This window comes from Heloderma suspectum, chromosome 2 (assembly GCF_057233095.1).
Source record: "Heloderma suspectum isolate Gila_16-S chromosome 2, 16-S_ref, whole genome shotgun sequence".
Classification (NCBI taxonomy): domain Eukaryota; kingdom Metazoa; phylum Chordata; class Lepidosauria; order Squamata; family Helodermatidae; genus Heloderma; species Heloderma suspectum.
The window spans coordinates 51,792,953-51,819,315 of NC_139459.1; the positions used below are offsets into that span (position 1 = coordinate 51,792,953).

The following is a 26,363-nucleotide window of genomic DNA, read 5'->3' on the forward strand; positions in this document are numbered from 1 at the left end:
CAGGTTGGACAAGGCTGTCCTAATCCTATTTTAGGAAGTCGAAAAGGCGAATCCTGAATCGCACCCCGTAATGTTCCTGGAACACGCAATGCTCTGGGGGCCTCTCAGGAGCTAGTACTCCCTCTTAATGTAGCTCATGCCTTTAAGTCGTTTGGGAGAGCTTAGGACGTTGTGTTATGGTCATCTTCCATTCTAGTCCTTGGGTATTTTGACCAGAGCTAAGCACAGCACTTGCCTTGTAGATCATCGCAGCTGACTTCCCCAAGGTGGTTAGAACTGGTACTAGAAGCTTTGAGTGACTAGAGAACTGCTAATCTTTGTTTGAAAACTCTCAAAGGCTCAATGTCTTTTATATTGATTTTGCCACTTGCATCCTGCCCATTTTAACACACTTGTATCCCATAATATTACAACTCGGGCACCCAGCAAAATTGTTTTGGCTGCTGATTCAAGGTAGACAAAAGGAAATAAAGGGGATTAGACAAATTCATGGAGGAGAGATCTGTCAATGACTATTGGCTATGCTAGCGAAATCAAACCTCATGTGTTCAGAGGCAGTGTGCTACTGAATATTAGTTGCTAGGGTGTAACAGAGGAAGAGGGCTATTGCCTTCAAGCCCTCACTGTGGACTTCCAAAAAGCCTCTAATTGACCACTGGGAAACAGGCTGCTCGACTACATAGATATTGATCTGATCTAATAAGGCTCTTCTAATGAACTCATAAAAGAACACTGTTAAGAATGGGTTAGTAGAAGTGGGAGCCATGAGGGCCTCTTGGGTAGTCATGTACGAAGTAGCCACCTGGAGGTTGTTTGTTTTTTTTGGCGTTTCTCAGCCCTGCAGCTCAAGGCCATGCTCTGCTCCAACCAATTGGGAAAATGATAACAGCCATGATAACAGCCGTGCCTGGTGGGAAGATTCAGCCTCCTTGGTGGGTGGAGTGGGGTGTCCTGGGACTGGGATGGAGCTTACCTGGCGGCGGATGCGGCGGAGGCTCCAGCTGGTCTCCTGGCCACTGCTGGGCAGCTGCAAATGGCAGCCATCGTAGCGGCCCCCATTTGCATGGCTGGTTTTGTTCGTGATAGGCTACGTAAATACTTACGTAGCCTATCACGGCAAAGAGCAGGGGTGCAAATGGCGGCCACTATGCCATTTGCACCCCTGCTCTTTTCTGTAATAGGCAAAAGGCAGCCACACAAGTGGCGTAGCGGCTGCCATTTGCGGCCCTGCCTTTGCTGTGATTGGCTACATAAATACTTACGTAGCCTATCACGGCTTACTACTGCAAGGACGCAAATGGCGGCTGCTACAACAGCCGCCATTTGCGGCTGCAGCAGCCCGGCGGCTCTGCAGAGCCGCCCGGGGGAGGATTCCGGGGGGAGGGACGGAGCGCCTCCCCCCCACCGCGGATTGCCCGTCACAGAGCCAGGTAAGACTTTCGTACATCCCTAGCGTCTCTTCTTGGCCCTGACGATACTAGGGTGTGCTGTTGGTCGATGGCTATCCTGAGAGGCCCATGCTTTGGTATGTATAGGATAGGCTAGCTAGCTTTATTGTTTTGCTCTTGGGAGCGTGTGCCTTGGTTTTTGACGTTTCTGGTTTTGCTTGGAGTGTTGTCCCTTGCTTGTAATTTTCTGTACAACCCACCATCTCTCCCCATTTCTTCCTCTTTGTTCCTTTCCCCTAATAAACTTTTATCCAACTTCCAGTTGGTGTGGTGTGTCCTGTATAACTTCAGTGCTAAATACAGTGCCTATTGGCCTGGGAAGGGAGCTACTGGGTCAACTTTAGGGGAGCCTGTGGCCAAGTTGGGCCTGGCCTACCTTGCAGGGTTGTTGGAGTGGGACCAACAATCCTTCACAAATGCGTATTTTGCTCTTGTAAGAAATCTGTGATGTACGTTAAACTGAGAGAAAGAGGGTGTGATTTGACATAGGTATGCAGTGATTTTAATACTGTAGCAGGGATTTTTTTAATCCAGGCATCCTTGTTCTGGGCCAAGGCTAACGCTACCTGATATAATGTCCTAGGAAGCACAGGTTTACATTACATTTTAGCCCTGATTTGCCAAGGCTGCAAATCGGCTCACAGTAGCAGTTTTATATCTATAAGATACAGAGAACTGATACCAGCCTTGTGGGGTTCTTGTAAATATAGATTAGAAAGCTGCAGTCATAAGCGTGCTTTTCCATTGAATTAAGTAGGGCTTAGTTTCAAGTAAATGCATTTAAGATCAGAATGACAAATTACAATACATTTTGCACATATGAATATGCTATAGAATGTATAATTCCATGCTCAGGAATAAAAGACCTGCATGCTCAGGAGTAAAGGCCTGCATGCTCAGGAGTAGAGGGCCAAGGCCTACACTCAGTCTCACATCGAGTAGGTACATTATATGAACGCCCCATTGTTAAATGCAAGTGCTGATTCCTGTCTCTAAATTCAGTTTTGATGTTTGTCTTTTGGCACTGATTAGAAGTTTGTTGGTGTTTTATAAGGCAGCTAGAAAGTCTTTTAACTGTGACTAGAAGGCAAAAATATAACTATTATATTTATATATTATTATACTATTTACTATATTATATTTATATTATTATAATATACTATTATATTTATATTAGATAACTATTAGATAACTTTCAGTTATCAGTAAACAACTAGTGGGACATACATTGCACTTCAAAGTAGAATGTATAGTTGATGTTCGTTGAATGTGTGGTTTGTGGATAGAAAGGTAGCGAAGTGTCTTTGGTTTCACTCAGTATTTGGGGCTTGTCAGAGAAATATCTGTACCTAGACTGTTGCCTACACAACTGTTGTTTGAAGCTGATGACAAAGGCATGGTCCATTATGTCCTGGCAGCTGGGTGTCAGATATTATCTGCTAATTATCACTCTGATATCTTCAACAGTCATTCATATAAAGCAGCCTTCCCCAACCTGCTACCCTCCAGATGTTTTTCACTACAACTCCCAGCATTCCTGAACATCAGGATGGGGCTGATGGGAGTTGAAGTCCAAATCATCTGGAGGGCACCAGGTTGGGGAAGGCTGATATAAAAGAGTATAAAAACTTAGATTCCATTCATTTGTTTCTTGTGCTTCTAAAATGTTTGCCCTGTGCTTTTAATCACATGGCATTATCAAGAATATGTGGGTCTTTCACTACTCATGTTATATCATCCATTTTATAAACCATTTTCATACAATAACAATATTTCATGTTGTAGACTAAACTGATGTATACCATTTGTTCCTCATCTTAAATATGTATATCTGCTCTCTATCTTTTAATTTATTTCATGTACAAACAAATTGAACTTGCTTCAATTATTGTTCTGTAGGCTCATGAGCCTGGTGGGAAAAAGAGAAGAGTTGTAAAAAACATAGAACATATTGACAAGAGTACAAAGCCTCTACAGAGTAGAAGAAAAGAAGAGGGGAATACAGTGGCTACGCTAAACACTGGTGAGTTCTGAATAAAGTGTCTGGCTATAATTACAATAATGGATTTTTGTTTTAGACCTCCCCCTCCCCCGCGACCATTCAATGAGTGAGAACCAGGGGCCAAATTTTTATAATCTGCTGCAGGTTCTCCCATCTTACTGTAGTGTAGTTTTTCCCCCCCACCCAGAAGCTGCTCCAGAAACCTGAGGTAGAGGCATACTTCTGGAGCTACCCACTGTTGTCACCTGAGAATCTAGGAGCAGCACAGGATTAAGGAACACTCAAGCTACAATCCTATACCCAGTTTCTTGGGAGTAAACCCTATTGAACTCAGTGGGATTTGCTTTTGAGTAGACATGTATACGATTGCACTCTCACTCTTTCAGGGATAGGATAATTCTCTCCATAGCAGGTAGTGTTAGTTTTGTCAGATTCCAGTGAGAGTTCTGTCAAAGGTAGAAGTACTTAACTATCTGTTTACAGGGTTGATCCTCATGTGCATTAGTGTGTAATGCATACTACATGCAACTCCCTGATACATGTGCACATTTCTGGATTCAAGACTAACAGCACAATCCTATGCATGTTTACTCAGAAGTAAGTACCACCATAAGTACAGTGGGACATATTGCTTGGTTAAGTGTTCACAGGACTGCAGTCTAAGTGTTTTGCTTTCCGTTTATATTTTATATACTAGCTAAACTGTTGATCAGTGCAACTGAATCAATATTAGATGCAACAATTATTTGCTTTAAATGTGAGACTTTCACAAATAAAACAACTAGGTTTCTGTAGTTAAATTTAAAGTGTAAACTAGTTTTTTCAAAGCATGCCTATGAAAAGGTTTCTTTGGGCTTATTCAGATGATAGTTTCTCCCTTTACCCTACATGTTTGAGCCTAATACCTTCTTCTGACCTTACTACGCTTAGAGGTGCAGCAGGACAAGTATTACCTTAATAGGCTGTTCTTTAGAACCAAGAATTGCATTATAGTATTTCTAACTTCTTGATGTGAACCACATAACAAACATTGTTATTCTTATTTTTCTTATTATTAAATTTATGTAGTGTCATCAGTGTGCACGGCATTTTTTATTGTAAAAGAGGACAAGTCTCTGCCCCAAAGAGTTTACAATTAAAATCTGCCTCAGGAAAAACAACAAGAGGAAGGCAAAGGAAGTGGAGACAAGGACAGACAGAGAAGCAATACGCGGTTGTTTCTGTTGCATATGCCTAGGTTTAGTTATAGGCTCAGTTACAGCGAGTAGGACATGGGAACTGGGGAGTTTGTTGTGCCAAAGGCTTCCCAGAAAAGGTGGGTTTTGATGAGGAATTTGAATAAAGCAAGAAAGGTAGCATCACACAGGTGTTCTGGGAGGCACTTCCAAGCATATGGGGCAGCAGGGGAGAAAGGGCAGAGGCTTTTAAGGGAGCAGGAGACTTTTGGATGGTGAGGGGCAAAGATGACATGTTGGAATGTATCAGAGATATACAAGCAGAGAAGTAGAGCCATGGAGGACTTTGAAAGTAAGGACAAGGAGCTTGTGCTGGATCCAGGAGCAGAGAGGAAGCCAGTGTAGGGATTTAAGGAGGGGTCACATGCTCAGAGCAACAAGAAAGGGGAATTATTTTGTTAGCAGAGCACTGGATAGATGTGAGAGGACCAAGGTGAGACAACGACCACAGTAGTCTAGATGAGAGGTAACCAGGGCATGGATCAGAGGTTTTGCCAAGTGGACAGTATCAACAGGGTTGGATAGTAATGTTGTCAGTGGATGAGGAAAGCATGCAGAGGGATTAGGAGGGCTTGGGAGCAAGTAAGAAAAGTTCAGTCTTGGACATACTGAGTTGAAGGTGAAATACTTTTTTTGTCTATGTTTGCTAATAAAGGAGAACCAAAGAAATATACCAGCCCTCAAATATGTTCAAAAACCCTTGATAGATTGAGAGAGTTTACTAACCGTTTGGAGCATCCAAGTAATATAATTCATTCAGAGGCGTTTCATGGAATTCAGTCTGTGGATTTGAAAAAATGCCAGAATTCTGTGCTTGGAAAAAATGAAATAAGTGGCACTCCACATCCTCAAGACACTAATAAGGTAAGCAATTTTTAAATACCTCTTAATTAAAGTACTTTAATTGTGTACTTCTGGTTGGATAAGGGCATCTGTCCTCCCAAATGTAAAGGTTTGCTAAGTCAGTAATATAGTATTCTTAAATCTGGGAGCGGTCTGCTTGATGTTTAAAGTTTTAGGTCAGTAGAAGATAATGAACTGGGTGACGGTGGTTTGCAATTCAGAGGAATCAGTAATGTGTGTGAAAGAGAGAGGGGCAGTTTGTGCACATTTCTTTCCCTCTATTTGCTTCAACAGTTCCCTTGGTCAATGTCAAACTTGTTTTTTTCTAAAATATTTTTATTCATTTTAAAATTCAATACAGTTAATAAAATCAAAACGGTATAAAACGTCTTGAAGCATAATGTCAAACTACTTTTAGGGCACAATCTTATGGCCTCTAGACAGTGGCCAGACAGCCATAAGATTGTTCAGGTTTCGGAACTGACCTCAGAGCCTGCGCTCCAGGGTTGGTTCCTGGAAAATCGCCCCCCCCCCCCCCCCCCGCCTTGTAAGCGGCACGGATAATCCCCCAGCTCCGCACTCAGAAGAGCAGCGTGGAGCGGGGCAAAAGGGGGCTTTCCTGGGCTTGGGGAGGGGCAGGGAGCGCGGACAATGCTTTCTATGTGTCGTCTGGCCTCCCCTCCCCCTCCAACACCGAAATCAGCTGTCTAGCCGCAAATTCAGGGCAGCCGGAGCATAGAGGAGAAGATCCACTCAGTGCTCCGCTTGCCCTGTATTGGACAGGCAGTCACCTCTGAGTTCCGAGGCGGCTGCCTGTTACCATAGGATTGCTCCCTTAAGCTCCCTCTTTCTTTAAAATAGTGTTTGATGGGTTGGTGGGGGAAATTCCTGAGAAAAACCTATGTGTATGAGGCTGTGGGGGATTTTAGGCTGTCTTTAAAGTTAATTGAATCTACAGTTGATGATTTGCTGGAAAAGGCAATGAGCTGAAAGCCCATTATTAATGAAGATATTTTAAAATGCATGTTGAGTTCAAAAATGCCTTCCTAATGCATATCATAATCTATAAATGTTCCAAAAGTGTTATTAGTTATAAAATAACAGTTAATCTTAATAGTATGTAATATTTTCTATTTAACAGAATGTAATCTCCACCAGATCCTAACCCCCTGTTGTCAATCTCAGGAGAGGGTTAGGATCTGGTGGAGCTGGTGTGGAAGATTTCCTTCCTGTTGTAACTAATGGGAGGGAAAATAGAAAACCTCCACTCTGCTGGGGTAAAAAAGAGCAAGAAAAACCACAATACCGCTATCTTCTGCCCTTGCTGGGAGATCTGCCTTATTGCTCTGCCCCCACTTAGGATTGCTCTGTTAATTGTTATGTGATTATTAATGCTAAAATAATCTTGACAGCAGTAGGGTTTTCCTTGAATTCAATGGGGCTTACTCCCAGGTAGGTATAGGATTGCATTAGTCATTAGTTTTATAGATATAGGCTGATTATTGCATGTATCCGTAGAAAAATGACTGGAAATTTTCTTCTGCTCCTCATAGAACATCTGATCGACTTTGTGCTGCAAAATTTTCACTACATATTGAAAACTTACTTTTTTAGTCTTTGTATAATGTGCTTAAAAGACCAGTTAGGGGACCAGACAGAGAAACTTTCATAAACTGGAAAAAGTGTGTTGATGGGGCACAATTAAATAACAAAGGTGTGTGTAAGCAGGCAGGCTAGTCAAAACATCTGTGGGATAGAACATTTTTTGATTTGCGATGTTGAGTTAAAAGGCAGATGACCTCCTAATCCCCCCCCCCCCCCAATTCATTTAACTGTGTTGGTATAAAGACAAGGGTGTGACTACTGAGAACTTGCCCATCTTCTAAAAGTGATCCTAAATAAAGATGGGCACTCTTTCTCTTTGGGAGCACAATCCAATTAAGAGCTATTACAACAGTAATTAGTGATACTTGGGAGGTTTCTAGTCTTCGCTCTTAATCCTCAGTGTGCTCCAGACTCCAGACCAAAAATGAATGATCCCACTTTAATAATTAATACTATCCTTATGTGTGGCCTTAGTTTCTGTTGCCTGTGTTCTTGTACCCTAGGTACTTTCCAACACTGTCTGGGCAGTCAGTACTCCGTACGGTGTCTTCCACCATTGTATCACTGTTCTCCCATTAGCTTGGTGGCCTTCCTTTCGAATTACTTCCTTAGATTGCATTTGGGGATGCAAGCTACATCTTACTACCTTGGCAGGGTTCTCAACTCTGTTTACTTCTTGGGTCCAGGCTTGACACTCTATCACTGAGTTGGGGTTTGTGAAGAAAGGATGCTATGAAGTTAAAATATTGAGCTGGAATTCAGATCTAGATTCATTTCTTAGTTCTGATTGTAAAATGTAACCTATATCTAACTCGAACTGAATCACACTATTTTTTTACTGTGTTTAATTACATTTTTCTTCATGCTTATTTGCTCTTTTCTGCTCATAGGAAGAAACATTGCTTAGTATAAGCCCATTTTCAGCTTCAAAAACAAATACTGAAGACACTCAAAATACATCTCATACGACTCTCAATAAAACAACGAAAAGTGTATATACGCCGCTTGAACTCCAATTCCTAGAAATGAAAAATCAGTATAAGAATGCTATTTTGTGTGTTGAGTGTGGGTATAAATACAGATTTTTTGGAGATGATGCCGAGGTAAAACACTTTTATCAACAGCATTGTGTTGCATTTATACATTGCTATTATTAACATTGTGCATGGAGCTGTAAATGTGAAATCTGTACAACAGGTGCATGACCTGTGACCCACGTGCAGCCCTTGGCTACTTCCAGTGCAACCCATGAAGTCAGTGGCATTCCGCACGCTTCCCCCAGCAGCTCAACTGATCCATCCACCTGTTTCCTCCCCAGGCCCTGTCCCCTCTCCCTGCAGGAAGAAGCTCTTATTTCCAGTCAGCAGCTAATGTGAGAGAAGAGCTTTACTCTGCTGGGGGTGGGGGGAGAAAGCTGTTGAGTGATTCACTCCTGCTTACTTCTGAGTAGATACACAGAGACTTGGTATTTGGGATGCAGAGAAACTACATGCCTCACAAGTGGTAGTGGTGTGTATATGCATGCATGTGTAGCCCCCATCAGACACTGGATGTGGCCCTTCATGCCGAAAAGTTTGTGCACCCCTTTTCTACAAGCATCCAAGTATACCAGGAGCTAGGAGGAATGGCCATGCATATTTACTGGAGGAGGAGAGCATAGTCATAGCAACTGCATGCTGATTGCAGGGGCCTAGGCAGACTCTGCTCTATCTAATTTCATATAATAAGCTTTGGCATTGTATTTATTTAACAACATGCATACAATCCAGATCTTTGCAAGGGAGAATACTGTTGCTTCTGCATAATCTTGTCTGTAGCGTTTCTTATATTGCAAAACTTGCCTGGAGCATAAGATTAATCTTGGCAAGGATAAGGATTTTTTTTTAAGTTCATGTGATTGCCTGTTTTGAGTTGCTGTATCTCCAGGTGGAATGGTATAAAATTCATTGCTAGTAACATGTTAACAAGGTTGTATTTTTCTTCTATCTGTTTTTTGGGACTGGTTTTTTTTTTAAGATTACTTCTATTTATTTCATGGGTACCTGCTCATTCAGCAGGTGCTATATGCACACAAGAGTTCCATGACATTTGCAGGGCTGTCAGAATGAATTGCTAATTATTGTCATGTTTTATAGATTGCTGCTAAGGAGCTGAACATCTTCTGTCATAAAAACCACAACTTTATGACTGCAAGCATACCAACTCATAGACTATTTGTTCATATTCGGCGTCTTGTAGCAAAGGGATATAAGGTTTGGCTCTAAAACTAGTTATCTAACTCTATTTTTATTTGAGCTTACTGTTCCATAGCTTTATAATTTCCTTTTTTTACAAATAAATTTAAATATTTCCAAAATAAATTATTTCCCTCTACTAGTACTTTCTGTTTCAGCCTTCGTAGTTGATTAGGAACCCAGACTTATGATTAGGTGGAGACAAACTGTTTACCAAAGCATCAGAAGGTGCCTCTCGTTCTCACTGATTTTATTTGTGAGCCTATCTGCATTTTTCCAGTGCTATTTGGTGTCCTTTTCTTCCCCTAGTTACCTTTCTTCTGCTTTTCTGTATCATTTGTTACTACTATGCCCTTGGCCTAAGAACACAGGAAGCTGCTTTGTAGCAAGTCAGATTATTTAGCTAGGTATTGTCTAATCTGACTGCCAGAGGGTTCTTTCTCAGCCTTCTGAATGCAAAGCATGGACTCTGCCACTGAGCTACAGCCCTTCCCTCGATTCCCCTCACTGCTATTTAATGATTGGCTGTGGCAACCCATGTGTTTTTGTTTACAGGTATCTGTGACATCACATTAAGCATAGTGTTGTGATCAGGGTTTGACAGATTTCGGGTTGCTTTGGTGGCCAACCAAAATTTTGTGCTCTCCAGGTCATACCCCTGCTCCAAGGGGTGTTGTGCCTGATTTTGTGTTGCACCTCTCAAATACAATAAGCTGTTGCACCTCCACTGTTTCCCTCCAGTTTGGAGCTGGTTAGGGGCAACAGAAGTGTGCCTCTGGACTTGCCAGGTAGTTGACACTTTGACTACGTGGCAGGTGCAGAGACAAGCCAACATGACCCTGCTATCCCCTTCCAGTTCAGAATTGGTTAGGGACTGCAGAGGTTTGCCAGTTTTCTCAGCCTCTGCATCTTTAGGACCTGTTGAAGCTCCAACTACCTGGGAGACACAAATACAAGTTGACACACTTCAGCTATCCTCCTCCAGCTCAGAGTCAGAGAAGGGAGACTTTTGTTTTGAGTTCCTGCTTGTGCCAACCATCCCCGACTTCATGTTTGAGGGGAGGATCATTCCTTCCCCTCTGCAGATCTAATGCTGGAAGGAATCCTTGGGCTCATCTCACTTGCTAGAGCCTGACTGAGGAGTTGCTATGTTGAGCAAGGTGAGCAAAATTGTCAAATTCTGGTTGTGATGGCATAACAAAGTCATGTGGGTCACCACAGTTCAGATTAAAAGACAATGAGAACAAAGGGGAGAATGGTGCTGAGAAGATGCAGCACTTCATACAGAACAGCATCAAAATAATGTAATTCTGGCAGTGAAGTAAGTGTTTTTCAGTCATTTTCAGCTGAATTGAATGTGCTAATTTTGGACTAAGTATAGAAATTAGCAAATACTTATTGCAGCTGAATAACTACCACACTTCTTTTACTCCTTTTTTCTATCTTCACTGCTGAATGTTGAACTTCATTATGTAGAACAGAGAACAAATCATTGCTCCTTTGCTTCAATATGGTGCATGATGAGTGTACTCTATATCTGGATTTCAGGACAAGAAAGTTGCAGTTGGAATGATTTAATAGGCCTGATTTTTATCCCCACGCCATCATAATGCTATACTTAGTATTAAATGTGATTTTTTCATAAATCATTGTTTCTTAGTTGCTTTACATTTGCTTGCTTTGTAGGTAGGAGTTATAAAACAAACAGAAACAGCTGCTTTGAAGGCTATTGGAGAGAACAGAAGCTCCCTCTTTGCCCGAAAACTAACTGCATTGTATACAAAATCTACAATTCTAGGAGAAGATATCCTTATATTTTAATCGATATGGATTGTTTTTCTTAGGAATAACTGTAGTAAAGTAATATGTTGGGCTTCATCCAGTTTTTCTTTTTGATGAAATTTTTCTTTCCTTACTTCATGTCATATCCTCTCAGGCTGCAGTTCTACACTCACTTAGTAAGCACCCTTGAACTTAATGTGACTTCCGAATAGGCAAATATTGGATTGTCACTCTAATCCTCCTTTGGAGGCAGGCAGATGGTCCATATTAACATATGCATACTTTCTCCCTCCCTCCCCAGTCTGTCAAGTTAGAAATAATGGCTTTCCTGCACCCGACTGTTTTTCATTGTCTTCAGATAGTATTGCATTATATGGTACACATGATATAGATATATAATGGCGCACATGATAGAGATCTGTGATGTTGTCATAGTCATAATACTGTATATAGTTAGGTTTATTTCATGAAGCTAGAGAAAGACAACTAAAATGATCAGGAGGATTAAATTATTTTCCCTCTGAGAAAAGGCAAACGCATTTGCGGGAGTTTTATAAAGCAACCCATGTGGAAAAACAGAAAATGTTCTTCCTCTCCCTTAATACTAGAATTCAGGGTGACCCAAATGACCCTGACTGGAGTGTGAGAGAGTATTTCTTCACACAATGGCTTGGTTCAGATGTAATTACCTCAAACCAATAAACCATGGTATATTGGACTAGGTAAGAACTATACTTTATCTAAAAATCTGTTTTCTTTAACATTTGGTAAATGTGAATCCTCTTCTGAAGCTCGACAGTCTTTTGGATGCTGAGGAAATACCATCTGATGTCTGTGATAATTATCTCCTCTGTATCTCTGAAAGCAAAGAAAATTTAAGGGATAAGAGACAGGACATTGTCATAGGCATAGTGGTAAGTATTCTTGAGGAACGTCTGTGGACTTGATACTTTTTTGTACTTGTACTTGTTTATAGCTTGAGGGGGTTCATAAAGAAGTTAACAGTATCTCTAACTAGGTTTTGGTATACTACCATTTGTTGGACTTGATCCACAGAAGTGCCAGCTGAAAAGGGTGGGTAGAAGGTGACTTTTTCACTGCTTCCTCTCTGGCAGCTTGCCCTTCAAAAAGCCTCCTGAGGGTTGAGGGACTGTCTTGAATGGGGTGGGTTGTGGTGTGGAGGGGCTGTGGGGAAGAGGGAGGTTGGTCAAAAATCAGCAGGTGTGGGGCAGTCATCTATGATCTGAGCTCCCACTCAACAAAGGTGCATCTGCCTGATTTTTGACAAACCCAGTTAGTGTACCCCCACGTGCTACAACACAAACCATTTAGGAGAGTCCCATGGCATTTGGGATAGGCCTTTCAGGATGCTCCCAGGGGAAGGAGAGGGTGGGAAAATAATATTTTGCCCACATCCTTCTTTGGATCCAAGCTAAGTTTTTTTTATACAAGAATTTATGGGTTGGATATAGGTTAATTTGCACTTCAGTCCCGTTGATTTGAATGGGAGCTAAGTGCAACTCACTTTGACTGGATGCAACCTGATATGAGGAAATCTTGAAAATTGCTTGGTATTGACAGCCTAGATACAATGCCACACCTACATTTATTTATTTAGTATTTACAATATTTATATACCACTCCACATCAAAAGATTTTGGAGTGGTGAACACCAAGAATAAAAGGAATAAAACACCATGTAAAAAAATTAATAAACTGCGGCTGGTCACTCAAGGAAGGCCTCCTGAGCTAGTAACGTCTTCAGGAGGTGCCAGAAGGAACATAACGTTGGCGCCTGCCTGACCTCCAAAGGCAGGGAGTTCTACAGGAAGGGAGCCACCACACTGAAGGCTCTTTTCCTGGTGGACTCCAACCAGGCCGTGGGTCCACGTGGAATCACCAAGTACATGCCCTCCGATGACCTCAATAGCTGGACAGGTTGGTAAGGAAGGAGGCACTCTGTCAGGTATCCTTGTCTTAAGTTGTTTAGGGCTTTGTACACTAGTACTAATAGCTTAAACCTGACCCAGTAGTGAATAGGCAGCCAGTGCATTTCCCTCACCAAAGGAGTTGCATGCTGAAAAGGGGCAGCTCCTGACAACTGCTGCTGCATTCTCCACTAGCTCCAGCTTCTGGACCAGCCTTAAGGGCAGCCCCAAATAGAACATGTTGCAGTAATCCAGTCTTGAGGTTACTAATGCCTGTACCACGTGGTCAAACTATCCCTGTCCACTAGAGGCCATAGCTGGCGAACCAGCTGAAGCTGGTAAAAGGCACTCGGAAGCTGCAGCCACTTGGGCCTCCAGCGACACTGATGGATCTAGGAGTACCCTTAGACTACAAACCTGATCTTTCAGAGAGAGTGCAACCCCATTTAGAACAGGCAATGAACTTATCTCCCAAACTCAGGAACCACTCACCCACAGGGCTTCTGTCTTGCCAGGATTCACCTTCAGTTTATGGGCCCTCATCCAGCCCATTTACTGAGTCTAGGCACTGATTCAGGACTTGCACAGCCTCTCCTGATTCAGATCTCACAGGGAGATAGAGCTGCATGTTATCACCATAATGATGGCATTTAGCTCTAAATCCTGTAATGACTGCTCCCAGCGGCTTCATATAGATGTTAAACAGCACTAGGGACAAGATGTTACCCTGTGGAACCCCATAGCTCAATTGTCAAGGGGCTGAGGAAAAGTCACCCAATGTTACTCTCTAAAATTGGCCCCATAGATAGGACTGGAACCACTGTAGCGCAGTGCCTCTGACACCCATCCCACGGAGTCAATCCAGGAAGATACCGTTGATGGTATCAAAAGCTGATGAGGGATTGAGCAGAATTAACAGGGTTTAATTCTGCTCCATTAATTTAGTCACTTGTTTGGCTGCTCATGTACAGCAGCAATGGAACCACACACGGTCACTTGCTGAGATGGCAGAGATGTATTCTGGGATGGCAAAGAAAAGCCTATCTACACTTCTTTTCAGAGAATCTAGTTCTCATATACTAGAATTTGGTTTCACTTAATGAAACTAATTGACAGTGGAACAAGGAAATCAAGAGCTACTTCACAAAATGCACAATTAATTTATGGAATGAACTCTCACCAGATGTAGTGATGGCCACTGGTGTAGATGTCTTTTAAAAGGATTTAGGCACATTCAGGAAGGATATGTCATTAATGGCTATTAGTCATGATGGCTAAATGGAGCCTTTGAATGTCAGGTGTTGCCTGTGAACACCCAGAGGCTGGCTGCTACTGGAAGCAAAATACTGGAGTAAATGAACCTTGGTCTGATCTTACCTTAGTTCCATGATGAGGGCAGCATTCTTTTAGTAGTAGTGCACATAACTTTTGAAAGAAGTTAGCTTTGATGTGGCAAGCGATTTGTAATCTGTTCTGACTACAGAAGGCGTAGGTCTATGAAGCCATTCCATAGTGGGAAAGCCCAGTCTGTTTGTGGCACTTAGCACCTAGATTGTGGTTATAGGCTAGAGTCCTGCATGCCGTTAGACTTCTTATCACTCCCATTGCCTATAATGAGTTAAGAAGCCTGTGTGTAGAATTGCAGCTTTTATGTGTAGATTTCAGGAAGACCTGGATCTTCATGCTTTAGGTTTATAAAACTCAGAAGACAATTCTATTTAACCTTGGCTATAAAGTAGCAATCTGGTGAAAGCATTGGGCCAGTTCACATGACAAGACAGCCCATCATGGGTTAATTTACCCTTGAGGAGCTGTGATGCATGCCAATCGCCATTATGAATGTGCAAGCCCTGGATGGAGGTTGCTCTTGCTTGTCATGCAAACCTGGCTGGCAGGGGTTATTTGAGCGTTAAACAGCATAACCTTAAAACAGACCATGGGTTATCTGAGGGCTGTTTAACTCTCAAATAACCATGCCAGCTGGGTTCGCAAAACATAACAAGCCCTGGCCAGGGCTTGCATATTCATAATGGCGGCTGGCACACACCGCAGCTCCTTGAAAGTAAGTTAACCCACGAAGGATTGTTGTCATGCAAACCAGGACACTGAATTTAAGTGTCCATAGTTTACTCCTAATACATTTTGGTTATATAGTATTCTTAATGTTTGGGGATGTGATTGTCAGTACATCCATGTAGAATTATATGAAGTGTATTTGAGATAACAAACTTATTTAGACTGTTCTGTTTTTCTTTTTTCTCATGTCTTACATTATATTTTTGTTTCCTGCTTTAAATCAATTATTGGCCTAGTAAGAAAACAAGACTTTTCATAAATAACTGAAACTGTATGATATTTTTCTTTGCCGATTCATTATAGCAGTCTTCAAAATTTCTCCATTTCTGTGTTCAATAACTGTGTTACAGAGGCAGACACAAGCACCCTTTGAGCTGTATAGGTTTATGCTACAATAGCAATTTAATAAATTAACAGTATACCTATCTACTCAGAAGTACCATTACATTCAATGGGGCATACTCCCAGGTAAGTGGGTATAGGATTGCTGCCTAAATATTTTATTATGTTTACATTTGCTTTTTCAGGCTGTCCAGCCTACTACAGGAGAAGTTATCTTTACCAGTTTTCAGGATTCTGTAGTTCGTTTAGAGTTGGAAAGTCTAATTTTACGCCTGCAGCCTGTTGAAATTATTCTTCCCAAATATGTGTCAGATCAAACTGAGAAACTTATCAACACTATGACTTCTGTAAGGTAAGCTTCTAGGTAATAGATGCATTTGATGTTTTGATTTGGATATCAGTGCCAGACTTGAGATAGACCAAGGCAACAATGGGAGGAGTCAGACGATATAAAAACTAAAATGTGCCTCCAGTGATAATGATGGATCGAAGGGTACCCCCAAGATATGCGCTTGCTCCTTCATGCAGAGTGTAATCCCTTTAGAACTGCTTGCACCTTACCCATCTGGACTAAGCAACTACCTATTAACGATGTTGTAGTCTTATCTGAATTGATCTTCAGTTTGTTGGCTCTCATCTAGTCCATTTTTGAGGCCAGGTACCAGTTCAGCACATCCACTGCCACATCTGCTCACTATATAAAGGACAAAAAAACTTCATCAGCATACTGATGACAACACACTCCAAAACTCCAGATGACCCGACTCAGCAGTTTCATGTAGATGTTAAACAGCATGGAGACAAGATTGAACCCACCCTGGAGGCTTCACAGAGCCCAATAATATTCCCCAAAGCAGTGTCTCCAACTATGAGAACCATTTCAGAAGGATAACATTATTGATGGTATTGAAAACCACTGAGAGATCAAGGAGTACCAACAGAGACGTGCTCCTTTGTCCCTCTCCTAACAGAGGTCATCATACAGGGTGACCAAGGTAGTCTCCACCAAAACTAGGCTGCAACCTTGATTGAAATGAATCCAGAAAATCAGTCCTATCCAAAAGTACCTAGAGCTGGTTGGCCACCACCTGCTCAAGAACCTTGACCAGGAAGGGGACATTTATGACCGATAGTTATTCAGATTTTCCAGGTCCAGGTAGGATTCCTTAAGAGGAAGTTTTACCTCCCCCTCCTCCAGGCAGTCCAGGGCCAACCAGCCATCCCCCTTCCTATTAGATTTTACCAGCCACAAGGGCCAAAAATGCAGGTGGCCGCCCAAACCTGTCTACGCACCTTGTTCATATCCTCAGGACATACTAACAAACGCATCCAATAACACTGAGCTAAGCAACGCTCTGGACACTTCTTGAGATTGATCTGCTAAAACAGTGGGATCACGGTCCCAACAAATGCAAACAGTTTTATCGTCCAAATTCCTAGTAAATAAACCACGGTAGGCAACCAAGGGTTCAATCACCTTTGGGTCAGCATGTAAACAACTCGGAAAAGCTTCACTGGTCAGCATAGGGAGCAATGGAGGCAGTGAATTAGCACTTCTTCGCTGTCTTCACCGCCACTAAGTAGGCTCAATATTGATGATGTAGTAGTGTTCAATTGCATACATAAGGAGTCTTTCTCCACTTGCGTTTTAGTCATTTCCCACCTGCTTTATTGCCCTAAGCTCTGGAGCCAGTTGGACTTGGCTAAGTGAGATAGGACAGTCAGGTGGAATTGTGTCAACTATCCTGGCCATCTCTGAATTCCATAGATCAATCAGGGCTTTGATAGGAGAGCCAGTCTTGTCAGTTGGAACACCCCCTCCTCCGAGCTGTCTGGAAACCAAAAGGATCTATCAGTGCCCAGGGGCAGAGCATCTTTATGTATCCCCCACCTCTGCAGAGGAGAGAGCCACTGACATTCTGAATCTCACCAGAAGGTAATCTGGTCATGACAAGGGAATGGAGTGAGCTCTCCCACCTTCAGATTACCACCTTCTTACTCCATAGGGAACATCAAATCAAAAGTATGTCTAGCCACATGCATTGAGTGGATGATATGTTGGGATGGTCCCATGGCTGTAATGGCAGCCATGAAAACCTGGGCTACCCAAGATCCAGCAGCTTTGATATGGACATTGAAATTCCCCAGAACAAACAAGCCTGTGGGATCTCAACACCATATCCAAGACCAACTCTGCCAGCTCAGTGAGGTGGCCACTGAGGTAGGTGGTACTTAGCAGAATTTCTAATCTGTCCTGTTCACCCAGCGCCAAGTACAGACACTCTAGACTGGCACTCAATAGAACAGGAATTCTAGAAAGGAGAAAGAGATGGTATTCCTACCGATGACAGCAACTCCCTTTTCCTGACCCTCTGAAAACCCAGGGGAGCACAATAGGGACCCCACCTCCGTTCAGCTGCATGGGCCTCAGTTTTATGCCAGGTCAGCCTCTTCATTCATGATCAGAGTATGACTAAGGAAGATTTTATTAAGATCCAATCTGGCATTCAGCATCAGCAACTCAGGCCCAAGGGCTGACTGATAAGACAACTGCCGTACCCACAATTGGAGGAAGTGCTGAAATGTGGCACAGAACAAAGCTCTCTGTGATGGATATCCCCTGACCTGGATAGCCCCTGCCCCACACCATATTTCTCCTACCCAAGACCACTGGTATTGGAGCCCCCAGTGGTATTGGAGCTGACCTGTCACCTCTCCTGGTTGTCAGTCTACCTAGCAAACAGACCTGTCCTATGGATTTTATTTTGCTATAGTGGAATGTAATGGAATACATTTTAATTTTATTATCATTTCCTAATGTTCCCAGTGCACTTTGATAAGAGTTTATTGGAATTGGTAGCCAGTTCAGAATTAGTCTTGCATTTGGGATTGATAAAAGTTATTTTTAAGCAGATATTTTTGAAAACATTACAGTTTTAAGCCAGTTAGCAAACGTTTATAAGATTAGCTTTATTTCTTCCTTTTCCCCCAACATATGCACCTGGTGTTAATAAGAATGTACTAGTGTTATTTTTTTTAGGAAGAATTTGATATTTGCTAAGCTCCTGACTGATTGCAGCTATAACTTTTTCACCCTACTAAAGGAATGATAACAGACCAGCTTCACAGGCTAAATGTACGTAATTAATCTGGAATTAAAACCCCCCAAACCCCAAAATGCTTTAATTTTTCAAATAGAAAAGTTGTATAATGAAATGGTTTACTATGATAAACATTTCACCACTAGAGGGCCCTACAATATTTGATTTTGATTAGTGCCTCCTATAATGCTACTGCCTTTACTCCTAAATACTTTTTGTAGCCACAATCTATTCAAAATTATACCTTTAGGTCACTGGTTTTAATGGAAGAAATGGAAGCATTTATTTATTCTAGGGATCTATATCTCGCCTTTCAAAAACTTTCCCAGGATGGCCTATAAGCATAATAAAAACAATGATATATTCTTTTTAAAAAACCTCATGCAGATTAAGAACAATCTACTTATCCCCTATGGAATGCCATTTTCAACTGTACTATGAAGTCCTTTTCAAACTTCTGTACCCGTTATGAGAAGTGAGCAAGTAGTGATATTGATACTGTTCAGTCATTAATTTTTCTTCATAGCTCTTAATCACTTCCCATTGCATGACTGCAGATGTACAGGCCAGCCACATAAATTCCCAGAACTCCTCCTGAGCGTAAGACATGTTCCCTGTCCTATTGATTAATGGTTTTGCCTGTCTTTCCTCATTTTGAGGAGAGAGAAAATCCACCAATCCTCCCTGAATCTCTCTTTGCCACTTTGGTGAAAGGATCAGTAGAGCTTCTCCAAGCTGATCAAAGTTGTACCTGTCAGGATAGTTATTAAAGTATAATAATTTAATGTTTGCCCTTGGATAAGTTTATCATTTTGTTGGGTTGCACTCATAGCACAGAGGGGGTTGTTAAAACAATGTGCCATGTGTGATGGAAAGGTTGATCCATCTGATGGTAATGCACTTTGTATGCCTTGTTTGGAAGAGGAGCATAGTGCTGCCGCTAAAGACAATATATGCCAATATAAAGGCAATATATATCTACCATTCACTCCCAAGGTTCAAAGTGTTAGAGCTTCACGATGGAAGGCAGAATTGTTAGAGTCTCATGATTGAAGGTCTTAGCCATAGGGAATACATCTGCTATAGGAAATGCTTCCCTGCTGAGTGAGTCCGGGGGAAAAAATAGTTTTGGCCTTGCCAAAGGCTGCTGCTGCAGCTACGCATAAGGAACAGAAATCAAAAGAGCATGACTTTGATAAAGAGTAGGTTATATACCTAAAGACGATCGGGTACTGACCTAAATAAAGGTAGTGTTTACAAGTCTGTTTTGGAACTATGTGAGATAAGATTTAAGAAACCACTTTCATTGAGTGTTGATAATACATATTGGAGAAGATAAGGGAGATTATTCTGTCAGAGAGAGAATATGTTGTCAGATATGGAGGTGATCCCTTCTGTATCAGAAGATCAGAGATAGGATGAAGAGTCTATGATTTTGGCACCCATAACTAATGTGAAGATGAATAAGGGTATGTCATGCTATGCCAAATCCCTAGAGAGATATCCCTTAGATGGCCTTGTGTTCAAGTAGATGTTTGCAGCACGCAATTCCGCCGATTCGAATCTCATTGGCATAATCACTCATTATGAGATTAGGACTAATGTTCTTCATTGTGTGATGTAAGTGAAAGACAACATACAAGTTGGCATGGTCCTTTTCTTCCACAGTTGATACATTTTAGGTTCTGAGAAGAGGTAATGTTTCTTTGCAAGTCTAATGGATCAGACTATAGAGATAAAACAAGTGAACCTGCAGTTATTTATATTTATTACATTTATATTCCGCCTTTTTTCCTCTTGCAAGGAACCCAAAGTAGCTTATACGATCCTCCTCCATTTTATCCTCCTTTATCCTTTTTACATGCAGTGTTGGAGACAAAAGCTCAACTGAGGTACCAGCTAAGCAGTTACCTGACTCAGAAGTAAAATCCAATTCAGACCAATTCAGAACCAGAGGATGACGTTTTGTTGCTCTGATTCTGTCAGAAGTCCCAACTGAGCCAGTGATCTGGTTTGCATGGAGGTCAATTTCCCTGCAGGGTTTGCTGTTTTGCATTTTAAAAATTCAAGCCACAGTGGGGGATGCTGCAGCTTGTTGTTATGTGTGAACCTGGCCAGGGTGGGTTGTTGGGGTGGTTAATAAGCCACCCAGAATCCATGGTCTGTTTTAGGTTTGTGGGTGGCTTGTTAACCATCCCAGCAAACCACCATGGCCAGGTTCACATGTAACAACAAGCTGCAATGCACCCCTGTTGTGGCTTGAATTTTCAAAATGGTGACCAGCATCACAACAAGAAGCCGCGCTTAGAAATTCACCCACGGTGGCTTCTCATTACATGTGAACTGGTCAGTCTTAGGATATAAGTTTGGCTCTAGTTTAAGGGATTTGCTTTACAGACTAAAAGGACAGAGGATTCATGTATGCCCAGTTAAGCAACAGATTATCCACCTTCAGCGATCACTGGTCAAGGATAACAGATCAATAGCTCCTTTTCATATTACCGATAGCCTGCACTGTAGATTCACGCCGTACCGTTCTGTAGGTTCTGAGGATCATTGGACTTCTGCTTGACTAGCTCAGCTAAAGCAGATGGATTCTTTTAAAAGGTGCTTCCAAAATATAAGGGGAAGGTTTCTACTTACAGTTCTCTTTAACAGACAGAAAGAAGAGAGAAAAACAACCGATTATGGATTTGAGAACCTTCAACAAATTTGAACCAAGTCCATAAATCTAAGTCCGTAATTTATTTAGAGTTTATTCAGTCACTCCAAGACAGACTGTTTTATTCTTGGCTTTATATTTAAAATATGAATAACATTTCTATAAGGCAAATGCACAGAAAGTTCTTAATTCCAATATAGTATGCACCATTTCAGTTTTTCCTAGTGGTTTATCTATAGCCCCATTCATCTTATGACAGTGATGGTAGTCCATCTACAAGTGCAGATTACAGGTCCCCCCTTCCCCCATATCTAGATGATTGTTTAATCATAAAGGAATCAAAGGATTTAGGAAGGCCCATGTGGAACTGACATTAATTGCATCCATTAGGAGCTTTGTTGTTGTTGTTGTTCAGTCGTTCAGTCGTGTCCGACTCTTCGTGACCCCATGGACCATAGCACGCCAGGCCTTCCTGTCCTGCGCTCTCTCCCGGAGCGTGCTCAAGTTCATATTCATTGCATCGGTGATGCTATCTAGCCATCTCATCCTCTGCCGTCCCCTTCTCCTTTTGCCTTCAGTCTTTCCCAGCATCAGGGTCTTTTCCAGGGAGTTTTCTCTTCGCATTAGGTGGCCAAAATATTGGAGCTTCAGCTTCATTATCTGTCCTTCCAATGAGCACTCAGGGTTGATTTCCTTTAGGATGGACTGATTTGACCTCCTTGCAGTCCAGGGGACTCGTAAGAGTCTTCTCCAGCACCACAGTTCGAAAGCATCAATTCTTCGGCGCTCAGCCTTCCTTATAGTCCAGCTCTCTCAGCCATACATTACTACTGGGAAAACCATAGCTTTGATTAGACGGACCTTTGTCGGCAAGGTGATGTCTCTGCTTCTTACTATGCTGTCTAGGTTGGCCATAGCTTTCCTCCCCAGGAGCAAGCGTCTTTTAATTTCATGGCTACAGTCACCGTCTGCGGTGATCTTGGAGCCCAAGAAAGTAAAATCTGTCACTGCTTCCATTTCTTCCCCTTCTATATGCCAGGAAGTGATGGGGCCAGATGCCATGATCTTCGTTTTTTTAATGTTGAGTTTCAAACCAGCTTTTGCACTCTCCTCTTTCACCCTCAACAAGAGGCTCTTTAGATCCTCTTCGCTTTCTGCCATTAGGGTGGTATCGTCTGCATATCGGAGGTTGTTGATAATTCTCCCAGCAATCTTAATTCCGACCTCTGATTCATCCAACCCAGCATTTCTCATGATGTACTCTGCATATAAGTTAAATAAGCAGGGTGACAATATGCAGCCTTGTCGTACTCCTTTCCCAATTTTGAACCAATCGGTTGTTCCATGTCTGGTTCTTACTGTTGCTTCTTGACCCTCGTACAGGTTTCTCAGGAGACAGGTAAGGTGGTCTGGTACTCCCATCACTTTAAGAATTTGCCACAGTTTGTTGTGATCCACACAATCAAAGGCTTTAGCGTAGTCAATGAAGCAGAAATAGACGTTTTTCTGGAATTCTCTTGCTTTCTCCATGATGCAGCGAATGTTGGCGATTTGATCTCTAGTTCCTCTGCCTCTTCTAAACCCAGCTTGTACTTCCGGTAGTTCTCGGTTCGCATACTGCTGAAGCCTAGCTTGTAGGATTTTGAGCATCACCTTGCTGGCATGTGAAATGAGCGCAATTGTGCGGTAGTTTGAACACTCTTTGGCGTTGCCCTTTTTTGGAATTGGAATGTAAACTGACCTTTTCCAGTCTTGTGGCCACTGTTGAGTGTTCCAGATTTGTTGGCATATTGAATGCAGCATTTTAACAGCATCATCTTTTAGGATTTTAAATAACTCGGCTGGAAGACTGTCATCTCCGCTAGCTTTGTTGTTACTAATGCTTCCTAAGGCCCACTTGACTTCACTCTCTAGGATGTCCGGCTCAAGTTCAGTGACCGCACTATCATGGCTATCAGGGACATTCAGATCTTTCCTGTATAGTTCTTCTGTGTATTCTTGCCACCTCTTCTTAATCTCATCTGCTTCTGTTAGGTCCCTGCCTTCTTTGTCCTTTATCATGCCCGTCTTTGCACAAAACGTTCCCTTGAGATCTCCAATTTTCTTGAAGAGATCTCTCGTCTTTCCCATTCTGTTGTTTTCCTCGATTTCTTTGCATTGTTCATTTAAGAAGGCCTTCTTGTCTCTCCTTGCTATTCTCTGGAACTCTGCATTCAGTTGGGTATATCTTCCCCTTTCTCCCTTGCTTTTCGCTTCCCTTCTTTCGTGAGCTACTTGTAAAGCCTCATCAGACAGCCACTTGGCTTTCTTGCATTTCTTTTTCTTTGGGATGGATTTCGTTGCTGCCTCCTGAACAATGTTACGGACCTCCGTCCATAGTTCCTCAGGCACTCTGTCTATCAGTTCTAATCCCTGAAATCTATTCCTCACCTCCACTGCATATTCATCAGGGATATGATTTAGGTCATACCTGAACGGTTTAGTGGTTTTCCCGACGTTCTTCAATTTAAGCCGAAATTTTGCAAGAAGCAGCTCATGATCTGAGCCACAGTCAGCTCCAGGTCTTGTTTTTAGTGACTGTATGGAGCTTCTCCATCTTTGGCTGCAAAGGACATAATCAATCTGATTTCGATATTGACCATCTGGTGACGTCCATGTGTAGAGTCGCCTCTTGTGCTGTTGGAAAAGAGTGTTTGCTATGATCAGCATGTTCTCTTGGCAAAACTCTATTAGCTTTTGTCCTGCTTCATTTTGTACACCAAGGCCATGCCTGCCTGTTATCCCGGTGATTTCTTGACTTCCTACTTTAGCATTCCAATCCCCTATGATGAAGAGGACATCTTTTTTTGGTGTTAGTTCTAGAAGGTGTTGTAGGTCTTCATAGAACTGATCAACCTCAGCTTCTTCGGCATCAGTGGTTGGGGCATAGACTTGAATTACTGTGATGTTGAATGGTTTGCCTTGGATTCGTACTGAGATCATTCTATCATTTTTAAGATTGTACCCCAGTACTGCTTTTCCCACCCTTTTGTTGACTATGAGTGCTACTCCATTTCTTCTAAGGGATTCTTGCCCACAATAGTAGATATGATGGTCACCTGAATTAAATTCGCCCATGCCTGTCCATTTTAGTTTGCTGATTCCCAAGATGTCGATGTTCAATCTTGCCATCTCATGTTTGACCACCTCCAGCTTACCTTGATTCATTGATCTGACATTCCAGGTTCCTAAACAATATTGTTCTTTACAGCATCGGATTTTCTTTTCACCACCAGACACATCCACAGCTGAGTGTCCTTTCGGCTTTGGCCCAGCCGCTTCACTCTTTCTGGCGCTACTTGAAAATACCCTCTGCTCTTCCCCAGTAGCATATTGGACACCTTCCGACCTGAGGGGCTCATCTTCCGGCGTCATATCTTTTAGCCTTGTGATACGTTCCATGGGGTTTTCTTGGCAAGAATACTGGAGTGGGTTGCCATTTCCTTCTCCAGTGGACCACATTTTGTCAGAACTCTCTGCCATGACCTGTCCGTCTTGGGTGGCCCTGCACGGCATAGCTTATGGCTTCACTGAGTTATGCAAGCCCCTTCGCCACAACAAGGCAGTGATCCATGAAGGGGATTAAGAGCTTTGCCTTTTTATAAATGAAGGAGAGGAGATTTCAGGATGAACTTTTATCATTTTTGTATATCTGCAAAAGGATAAAGGAAAAAGAAGTTCTGAAAAAATACCAATCTAGGTGGATTGTTTTGGCTATCAAAACTGGTTATAGCCTAGCTCAAGGGCAGTGTCTGTTGGAAATGTGTGCACATTCAACTAGAGCACAAGCAATATCTGCAGCTGTCAAGATGTTCAACTAAAGTAGTCACTGTCCGTGCTGTTAGCTGTTATCAAGCACTATGCCATATATGTTAATATGAAGAAAGAGGCAGCTTTTGCAGGTATCTTTACAGCAGTTCAGTTAAGAATTGGAAGACAGGAGGTATATGTTCCCTTTCCCCTTGAGATGAAGAAAGGCAGGTAAAAGATTTTGTTGAGCGGAAGGGGGAGTACACCTTGTACTACAGCCTGTCTGCACGTGCACGTTCTGTATTGTAGAACTGCAAAGATCCATCTGAAGAACATCTTCCTGTTTTATTACTGAACATTGTGAAGGTGCTTGCAAGCCTAAGACTCTGTATTCAGTATGAAAGGAAAGTGAAGTAGGTATGTAGCCAGGGTCTAAGTGTGACTGAACAGGTCCATTGCAAAGAAAAGCAAACCTAACTTCGCTGTGGATGAAGGTCTTCAAAAGTGGCTCTGCTCATTCACACTAACACTGTATTCACTACCTTTGTACACTTGGGAATTCCGTAGTTTTTTCTGTGAAGATTGAAAGCAGCAGGAAGGTTGACTCATACCTATTATACTGGTAGAGATGAGGGTGCACCTGGAAATAGGAGGTTGCTGAGAAAGTCTTCTGTCTGTTTTAATCAAACAGCAGTAAGAAATATGTGGCATTAAGGTTTGTCACAGGGTTTTGTAAGCGTTGTGTTATAGGCTGATGTATAGCAGCATGGAGTTGCCATTATTTGGAACAGCTGTTAACAATTAGGTGCTTATTAATTGGTCACTTTGTTTTTGATTTTGTAAACAATGTCCCCCCTCCGCCACACACACACTTCAAATGTCTAATGTCTGCTTACTTAATTCTTATATTTTTAATCTGTCCAGTCATAGACATTTTCTGGGAAGATTACAAAAGTCAGAAGAATAAAATATAATATAAAAGCATAAAAGCAACAAGTAAGTTACAGTACAAAACAACAAACAGCACTGAACTAAATATAAAATATAAAAAGGCAGCCATAAAGACTAAACTCTAAAATGCCTGTGGGAAAAGAAAGGTCTTTGCCTGGCACCAAAAAGATAACAATATAGGCGTCAAGCAAGCCTCTCTGGGGAGAGCATTCCACAAATGGCATCACAACTTAGAAAGCCCCCTCTCTCTTAAACACCCACCTAACTTCCTTTGGCAGGGACACCCAGAGTGGGGCCTCCAAAGATGACCTAAGGGTCAGACCAGTTACATACAAGAGGAGACATTCCTTTAGGGTTAGGACTCT

General features: G+C 42.1%; 1 protein-coding gene and 1 long non-coding RNA gene across 4 annotated transcripts in view; one reads left to right on the forward strand and one right to left on the reverse strand.

The window, feature by feature from the left end:
• Positions 1 to 26,363, forward strand: part of MSH3 (mutS homolog 3) — a 121,006-nt gene that overhangs the window by 685 nt on the left and 93,958 nt on the right. For 2 of the 3 annotated variants that reach the window (XM_084833563.1, XM_084833564.1), the window contains exons 2-7: positions 3,348 to 3,471; positions 5,341 to 5,549; positions 8,024 to 8,236; positions 9,269 to 9,385; positions 11,941 to 12,063; positions 15,681 to 15,847. In XM_084833563.1, the coding sequence (XP_084689689.1) occupies positions 3,348 to 3,471; positions 5,341 to 5,549; positions 8,024 to 8,236; positions 9,269 to 9,385; positions 11,941 to 12,063; positions 15,681 to 15,847 (953 nt within the window). Of the gene's footprint in view, positions 1 to 3,347; positions 3,472 to 5,340; positions 5,550 to 8,023; positions 8,237 to 9,268; positions 9,386 to 11,053; positions 11,172 to 11,920; positions 12,064 to 15,680; positions 15,848 to 26,363 lie in introns of all 3 variants that reach the window. The other variant, XM_084833565.1, reaches the window with a different exon arrangement.
• LOC146352241 (uncharacterized) lies at positions 10,928 to 16,877 on the reverse strand. Its single transcript, XR_014787642.1, has 3 exons — positions 16,789 to 16,877; positions 16,078 to 16,189; positions 10,928 to 12,007 (listed from the first exon to the last, which is right to left on the reverse strand). It is a non-coding gene; the product is annotated as an uncharacterized LOC146352241 (long non-coding RNA).